At 40.7% G+C, this 9,053-nt stretch overlaps 1 protein-coding gene and 1 long non-coding RNA gene across 3 annotated transcripts; one reads left to right on the top strand and one right to left on the bottom strand.

The window, feature by feature from the left end:
- Window positions 1–1,045: 1,045 nt before the first annotated feature.
- Window positions 1,046–6,198, bottom strand: LOC116863350 (zinc finger protein 382-like; the record flags this gene model as incomplete). The annotated part of the gene is made up of 4 exons (XM_032850818.1): window positions 5,964–6,198; window positions 4,018–4,091; window positions 1,413–1,539; window positions 1,046–1,141 (listed from the first exon to the last, which is right to left on the bottom strand). Coding segments are annotated over exons 1-4 (367 nt in total), but the record flags the coding sequence as incomplete, so codon positions are not given.
- Window positions 6,199–6,252: 54 nt separating this feature from the next.
- Window positions 6,253–8,754, top strand: LOC116863349. Of its 2 annotated transcripts, none has more exons than XR_004381809.1 (3): window positions 6,253–6,620; window positions 7,083–7,244; window positions 8,242–8,754. It is a non-coding gene; the product is annotated as an uncharacterized LOC116863349 (long non-coding RNA). The 2 variants fall into 2 exon arrangements; XR_004381810.1 differs by having other exon boundaries at window positions 8,177–8,754.
- The last annotated feature ends 299 nt before the right edge of the window (window positions 8,755–9,053 follow it).

The following is a 9,053-nucleotide window of genomic DNA, read 5'->3' as shown; positions in this document are numbered from 1 at the left end:
TAGGCATGTCAAAGATCTCAGGCCTTTAAAAACAGATCACAACTACTTAAAAAAAACCAAAATAATGGGCGCCTGGGTGGCTCAGTGGGTTAAGCCTCTGCCTTCAGCTCAGGTCATAATCTCAGGCTCCTGAGATCGAGTCCCACATCGGGCTCTCTGCTTGGGAGGGAGCCTGCTTCCTCCTCTCTCTCTCTGCCTGCCTCTCTGCCTACTTGTGATTTTTCTCTGATAAACAAACAAACAAACAAACAAATAAATAAAATCTTTAAAAAATAAAAATTAAAAAAAATGTAAAAACCCAAAATAAAAAATAACAGGTGTTGGTGAGGATGTGGAGAAACCGAAACTCTTGGAAATGTAAAATGGTGTAGCCATTCTGGAAAACAGTATGGTGGTTCCTCAAAACAGTAAACATAGAATTACATATGTTCCAGCATGTATATGCATTCTGGGTATATATCAAAAAAGCTGAAAGCAAAGACTCAAGTAGATATTTGCATGCTCATGTTCATAGCAGCATTATTTATAGTAGCCAAAAGGTAGAAACAACTCAAGTGTCCATTGCATGAGCAACATATGATATAGACATGCGGTTGGAATATTACTCAGCCTTAAAAAGGAAGGAAATTCTGATATACTACAATATGGGTAGACCTTGAGGACATTATGTTAAATGAAAAAAACTAATCACAAAAAAGACAAATACCACATGACTCCACATTTATGAAGTACCTAGGCAGATAAATTCATAGAAACAGAAAGTAGAACGGTAGTTGCCAGAGGCTAGGGGGAGAAGGTAATGTGGAGTTATTTTTGAAGGAGTACAGTTTTAGTACTACAACATGAAAAGAGTTCTGGAGATGGATGGTGGTGATAGTTGCACAATGTAAATATGCTTAATGCCACTGAACTATATGCTTAAAAATGCTTAAGATAATAAGTTTTATGTTATGTGTATTTTACCACAATTAAAAAAATAGATCCCACAAAACATCTGAATGTGTCAACTACCTGAGTCCACTGGATTAACTCTGTACGGACTCACCAAGGTAGCTCTGACTTGGAAAAATTCTCTCCGCTGTCCACGGTTCTTCTCCTTGTTCCAACTTGCGGATCATATCGGGCTTAGTCATGTGAAACCCTGGTAATAAAAAACAAGACTTGGTATAAGCTGCTTGGGCTTCAAAACTATTGAAGGGAGAGAAGGATAGAGCTCTAAGGTGACAGACAAGGTACGCATTAACATCTTGCCAAGTTAATACCTTGCACTAGGCAAGTGAGGACCTAATCACACTGTCTGCTAACAAAAAGGGAGTCATCACCTCTGATCTCTGAAATTCAAAGTTCCATATGCTTTAGAAATTCTTGAAAGGAGATGTATGATGTTGAAAGATTCAAGGAATTTTCCTTACCAACAGAGATGAGATGGCAGTAGTTTTCCAACATGACATCCCTGTAGAGGGCCTTCTGTGCAGGATCCAGTTGCTGCCATTCCTCCTGGGTGAAGTCCACAGTCACATCCTTGAATGACACTGATCCCTGTAAGGGCATACTCTAGTTCATCCTAAAGTGATTGGAACTAGTGAGAACTAGATATTGGAGACCATGTTCAGTGGTCAGACTAGTTTTCTTATTTTGTATTTTCTACTGTAGAAATTTCTCTCTGATAATATTTACTTATTATCTCATGCTAAAAATATATAAGATCATACTATTTGCCTTAAATGTGACTGGTTGCCTGGTGGACCAAAATGAATAAAACCCTGGCCTTGCTCATGAAAAGTTACTGGTTATGTGAGAGGCATACATATAAATACATACACTCAACAGGTATTACAGATGAATGACAGAAATATGTACAAGGGAAATGCTATGAAGTGAAGAAAAATTTCTTTTTGTATTCCAAGGCTTCACTGAGGACATCAAAATTTTGTCCTCACAATGAATTTGTTTTGTACAGTGTATCAGCTTTTAAAATTCATGGGGAGAAGAAAATTAGTAAATTGAGGAAACGGCAAAAGGCACAGTATGTTAGGAAAGAGTCTTTGTGCTCTAAGAAGAAAAACATATATCAAGGTGGGCAGTGGGCATGTTCATGGAATAATACTAGGATTTTCCTACAGAGCAGTGTCTTAAAAATGTACTGAGAACACTCTCAACATATTTCTATTTACTTATAAGGCATCAGTCAGCATTAACGGCAATCCATAGAGTTGATGATCTGCTCCTGAATACGATCTGTTAGTATTTTCCTCCCTTTCAATATACTGTCTTGTACATTCTATTCTAATGCATACCCCACTTTGCTTGTTCTGCTGCTTTGTGGAGTATAAAGAAATGCTAAATAGCACCTATGTTATCTGATAAAATTTGTACTTCAAAGGCAATACTCTTGAAGACTGGAGAAGGCTTGAGGTGTGTTAAGTGGGAAAGAAAATTAGGTAACCATTGTTGGAGATGTTTACTAGATTAAGGTGGTATTAGTGGTCTAGAGAGGAGAAAACTGGTTAGTGGATAATGGGTTGCAAAAGAATTGGTCATAAATTGGTTGTAGAGTGACAAAAAAGAAGCATAGCTCTTGGGTTACCTGTATAGGCAAGTGGGGAGGTGCTGAGACTAGAAAATGGAAATGGAAAACAGAAGAAAGAATAAGCTGGACCAAAGGAGATAATGAAGTAAACCTTGGAAATGTACTTCAAGTGTCTATGGGACATTCAGGTGGTCATAACTTTTGGAGATTGGATATATGATTCTGACACCTGAATGGAAGTCTAGGATGGAGAGAGGTATTTGAGAGTCACTAGAATTAGATCAGTATAACCTTTAGAATGGATCTGTGCATAGAGAAAAAGAGTGAAGAGAAGAGAACAAATTGGCATCTGGGGAAAATCAGTTTGTTTTTTTTTTTAAGATTTTATTTATTTATTTGACAGACAGAGATCACAAGTAGGTAGAGAAGCAGGCAGAGAGAGAGGAGGAAGCAGGCTCCCCACCAAGCAGAGAGCCTGATGCGGGACTCAATCCCAGGACCCTGGGATTATGACCTGAGCTGAAGGCAGAGGCTTTAACCCACTGACCCACCCAGGCACCGGAAAATCATTATTTTGAAGATGGGTAGATGAAGACGAATGTTCTGACAGACATGAAAATAGGGAAAAGTGCCACCTTTGATTCAAAGTAGAATGTTTCAAGAATGGACTAGCATATGCTAGTTTGCTGCACCCACATATAAAAAATTAGAAGAAACTAAAAAGATAAGAAAAAATTCTGTAACGGCATTGAAATACTGGAAAGGTTTTCACTGGCTGGCCACCGTTTGTATGAATTGGATAAAATGGACAGGAAAATCACAGAAGGAGAATGCAAAATCATAGTTTTCTGTACAAGCTTGCAAACAAATCTCTATCTTGGAAACCTCACACAAGAAGACAGCTTACCACAAGCAAATAATGTGATTTACCAACTCTCCCTCCCATTGTATCATTGCAAAACCTAGGTTATTGGAGATGATCAAAGCTTTTCCATGTCTGTTCCTTGACTCCTCACAACTTAGATCTCAAATCAGTGTCTAGACAAGATAGATTCATTAAAGATAGATAGATTCAGTAAAGTAATATATTCCCTTTTAAATCAAAATAATACTTTTTTGTTCTAGCAGTACTTTTGTGAGAAGACTAAGAAAGGAGATGATGAGTAATATACCAAGTCAATATGTAAACATTGGCTACACCTAGAAGGTACACGTGCAAAGGCTTATGTTTACCTGGTTGGAATAAGAAAAACCGGGAAGAGGTCTGCAACTAGGTGGGGAAGGTGAGGAACATAGGATGCAAAGTTTAGGGATGTAAAACCCTAAACACACTCCTCACATTTTACGCTTAGGCCACTTGCTTGCCCTACTGGAGACAAGTTTCATGGAAGCAATTGCCAACATCCTGGAAATTTAAGGATAGGGAAGCAAATGTTTATATCACCTGAAAACAACTTATTTCAGAAAGAGAGGAAACATCATCTCACCTGAGGCATGGCTTTGAGATTTGCAAGAGATGAACCTTCTCTTTTGAGCCTTTCTTTTGGAAAAGGGAAGAATCCTGAGAAGGCAGAGATAAGAGGATACAAAGAGCATGTGAAATCATATTGGACTTAGATCTCCCAGAATAATTCCATTAAATCTGCATCAGTTTTCACTGTTGCAGCACTTGCCCACTCTGTGTACCCACACATATCCAGGGTGGTGATTAGTTGAGAAAAAGGGCAAATCCTGCTCCCTTACCACCAGAAACCTAGTCTCTTCATGAATTAGATTGAATCTGGGCAATCTGTCGTTGGTGGAGAGAGAGAGGGAACATTGTGCTTTTCCCTCTGCAGCTCTACCTTCCATCTCCCATGGAAGACAGGTTTGTCATATATTTCCAAATAGTTCTTCATGGACTTTCTACCAATTTACACTGTTAGTATCAGCACAGGAGAATACCTCCCCATACTCTGATGAATGCGGTTGATAATAAATTTTTAATCTCTGCCTAATAGGTATATATTGTAGTTCTAGCTTACACATTTCTTACTATGAGAGAATAAGCTCCTTTTCTTTTCTATTTCTATAATGGCATCTTCTTATATATGTCTATTTTTCTCATGTTTTAATTTCCTAATTGGTATTATCTTTTTTATTTAGTAAACTAACCCTTTATTTTAAATTAGAAATAATTTTTCTTAGTTGCTTCTATGACTATTAAAGTGTTTTTACCTTGTGAAGCTTTCCTTTTATTATTATTTTTAAAGATTTTATTTATTTGACAGAGAGATCACAAGTAGTCAGAGAGGCAGGCAGAGAGAGAGGGGGAAGCAGGCTCCCCGCTGAGCAGAGAGCCAGATGCGGGGCTCGATCCCACTACCCTGGGATCATGACCCAAGCCAAAGGCAGAGGCTTAACCGACTGAGACACCCAGGCACCCCCCTTGTGAAGCTTTCTTTGTATGTCTTCTTGTTTAGCAATACTACAAATATGTAAGTAATCCTTATTTTTTCAATTAATGTGAAATGGCATCCCTATCATATATTACATATCCCTATATGCTTGAGAATATCTGAACTTTAAGTTCCTCTACTTAATCTTTATTGATTCACCTGTATCATAGTGATAAGCATAATTATTGAAAATTAACTTACTAATTTACTAATAGCTAATTTAACTACTGAACAACATTTTTTAGTAGTACAGGTATGGCACTAGAAAAGAAACTGATCTTTCCATTCTGTAATGTAGGTTTCCTGGGGAGAGGATGATACCATGCTAAATGAAATCTAAAGTACTGACTGCTACAGTGAATGTTTTAATTAGCAAACTATTTAACTATTAAAATGAGACTGGCGTTGTGATTAAAAGTATACCAAGTACTTTTTTATTGTCTTAGAATGCCTGAAGAAGCTAATGACCCTGACATTGATTTCATCCAGAAGCAGGAAACCTCACGCATACATCAGTGTTGAAAGTACTGGTTATGGACAAAAGTTGTTTTTTACTGCTTCCTATCCATGGAGCACTATTAATTTCAACACATTGGTTTTAGTTTACATAGTGTTTCCCTGTATTGAATCTTACCATCTGGGAAATGAAATCTTACCTCTTCCTTTCCAATATTCATACCTCTATTTGCTAAATTGCTACTGAGGTACAATTTTGGAGGCAGGCTTAATGACCACTCTTCAGATAATCACATCTTAAAAACCCAACTAGACAGTGGTCATGCAGTTTTTCAATCACAAAACCATCACAAATAATAACAGTAGGTTACAAACACATGCACAGTTACATTCAACCAAACTTACTTCAGAAAACCCCCATCTCACAGTACCCATATGTCATTTACAACCTCAGACAGCACACTGCATAATTCCAGGCAAAGTCACAAAATCACTTTAGTTTCTTCATAGTCACCTATAGTATCAAGCAGGACTCACACCTACTCTAAAATTAGACACGTAAGGAGGAAATCCGAGGCAGCTACACAACTCCGTCCACTTTTCACACATTCGGTCCCAACATCTCGCAGAGTAGCAGGCATCCAGAATGCAGCAGGTTGGGCACAAGAGGCCGCCTCAATTCGGGACACACACGCAGCGCCCGCTGTTTGAGGCCCCGCTCCCAGCGATCGAGCTTCCTCCGGGTCAAAACAGACAAACCCCTCCCCTCGCGGAGCTCGCTTTAAGTCAGACCTGATTGTCACCCTCAGGGTCACGCCCACGGGCCACACCCGAGGCCCCGCTCGCACGGATCCGAGTGACTGATTACCGTGGGCTCGGTTCCGGTTCCCTCCTCAGAATTACCAAGCCGGGCTTGAACTCCCTGTTTCCTCCCTGGCCTCCCCTCCGGGACCGGATAGCTAGCCTGGCCTCTCCGTCCGAGCACCGGGTTCCCGCCTCCTCAAGAGCCCCTAGGACCTACCAACCTCACCCCCGGCCAAGGATCAGTCGTCTGCGCCTGCGCACTCCCGCGTGGGCCGGAGCTCCCAGGAGTCCACGGGGCGGCGCGTTAGTAGCCTAACTGTGCATGCTACCGGCTCTGGGGGCTGTTTGTGTTAACGTCCGCGCTTTTCCAGAGTGGACTACGTTTCTCACAGGTTAGTGAGTTAGTGAACTTCATTCTCTGGTTCATTTTCCTCTAGGCTTACGGTCACAGTTTTCTGTGTGGTGAGTGACCCCGGTCTGGGTGCGGGAGGAGCTCCCCGCGGGAGCTCCGGAGTTCTCCAGGTGCGTTATGAGCAGGTGGAGCAGGAGCGTCAGGCCAGTGTGGAGAAGGTGATTGTGTGTGTGAGCGTGTGTGCGGGATTGTGTGACTGAATCGGCGTGGGATGTGATCATGAGTGTGTGTGTGTGCGCGCGCGCGCCCGTGGTGGGGAGGCTCTGAGTGGTCCAGATTAAGGCTCCTGGGACTGTGTGGGGGCGGAGCCTTTTTTTTATGACCATGTTCAGTTGTGACTGTGAGGTGTGTTGTACTGTGATTAAGTGGTTCCATGACAGCGCTATTGTGACCAACCGAAGGCTAATCAAAATTGGCCTAGTGTAGCTTTTTTATTTTTTAGATAAGGCAGAGCTTCATTTTTGCAGTTCTGGTGCTGAGGAATCTGTGGACAAGATCCCCGTGTGACTCAGTCTGTGCCTGTGAAAGGCCTCGAGGCCATAGTTAACCACAAGGGACCCCCTGTTCTGAAGGATGGCCTTTGTTGCCTTCATCAGTGCACGCTGTATGTAAGATCCAGCCTAGTGCTTGAAGGAATAGAGTACATTGAGTGTAGCCTATTCTTGACTCAATTGTAAGTTCCACTTGGAATTTTTTGTATTGGGTTTTCTTTCAGTGCCTCTATCATTTCATCTTATAACCACACTGCACAGAAATGCTAGTTGCACAAAAATGGCTGTCAAAGGGAAGTTGAACATTTGAGACCTAGAATGAAGGTTACTACTAAAAAAGCACAGCCCTCTGTTTATTGTGGCAATTTCAGAGCTGTAATTGCCCCCAAGGCAAGGTCCTGGGAATACATGATACTGAGGCACCAAGAATAGGATTACTTCCTTGGAATCTGCCCCTTAGCTCTGTGGGGTCAGGCTGCATATTGCAGATCCATGGCATTTTTATAGCTCTGTTGACAGAAAACTGCTGTGAATATAGAAACAGATTGCAGTCCCAGGTTTCAGTGAATATGAATTTTCCTTATGGTATAGGGAACAGTCAACAGTATTCCAGTCTTTCTCATACCTCCATTAGTGTGTGCTTAGTAAATATCACGGGGGCTTGTTAGTGATGAAGAAGTGTGTTCTTATTTAGCCTGTCTGGGGGCGCCTGGGTGGCTCAGTGGGTTAAAGCCTCTGCCTTCGGCTCAGGTCATGATCCCAGGGTCCTGGGATCGAGCCCGGTGTCGGGCTCTCTGCCCAGCAAGGAGCCTGCTTCCTCCTCTCTCTCTGCCCACCTCTCTGTCTACTTGTGATCTCTGTCTAGCCTGTCTGGGCTCCAGGAAAGGCCTGCTATGTTGTGCTTCCCTTCCCTTTCCCATTTTTGCTGTATTCCAAAGAAGAGCAATGAGAGGAGAACATTGTTATAGTTACACATCTCAAAGCCATGCTAGAAGTCATCTTGAGCTTTCTCTTTGTTTTGTGAAATTTCATTTTTGTTTTTCAGGATACAGTATAACTTCATCTTAAATGCCTGCCAAATAGTGACTTACACATTTACCTGGTCTCTAGGTCTTCTCTTCCCAGTTAATGATGGTACCATGAGGATGGATCTCCTTTCCCAGTTCCTCATCAAATGCTGTTTCTACAGTTAATTTTCATATAGACACTTGCCAACACTTCCCCTTGTATGCTTTTTGTTGTGTTCTCATCATGCAGACATAGTCCCTTTTTATTTTACACAGTGATTTGTTAAGGAGGAGACCAATATTTAGGTAGAATTATACATTTGATACGTTAGATATTCTCCAGACACATGAGTGGAAAAATGGCAAGGTGGATAGTTTGATTGATTTCAGTGTACTATATAATGGTCTCTGAGTCTTGAGCAGGGGTCAGCCGACTTTGACCCAGTAGGCAAAATCCAGCTTGTGTCCTGTTTTTTTGGGTCTGTGAACTAAGTCTGGTTTTAACATTTCTCAATAATTAAAAAATATCAGAAGGAGAGCCATATTTCATGACATGTGAAAATTATATGAATTTCAAATTTTGATGTCTACAAATAAAGTTTTGAATTTGGTCAGTGAAAAAGTTTGTGGAAATTTGTTAACTCTTTTGTTAAATAAGCACCTACATAATATCCTTGATTTTACTTTTAGGCCCACAAAGCCTAGCATATTTTCTATCCTTTACAGAAGTTACTGACCCCTAATCTAGAGTATCTAAATTAAAATCTTATTTTGCTGTTTAGTATTTGTGAGTTTGGATAATATGTTCAACATCTTTCTATTCCATAATTTGTTTGTAAAATGTAAATAATATGAATTTCAAAGGTTTTTTTGAGGATTAGGAGCTTTAATATTAATAGGGCACTAGAACAGTGA

This window comes from Lontra canadensis, unplaced genomic scaffold (assembly GCF_010015895.1).
Source record: "Lontra canadensis isolate GAN:19392208 unplaced genomic scaffold, GSC_riverotter_1.0 scaffold938, whole genome shotgun sequence".
Classification (NCBI taxonomy): domain Eukaryota; kingdom Metazoa; phylum Chordata; class Mammalia; order Carnivora; family Mustelidae; genus Lontra; species Lontra canadensis.
This window is presented reverse-complemented; position numbering and strand designations above follow the sequence as displayed.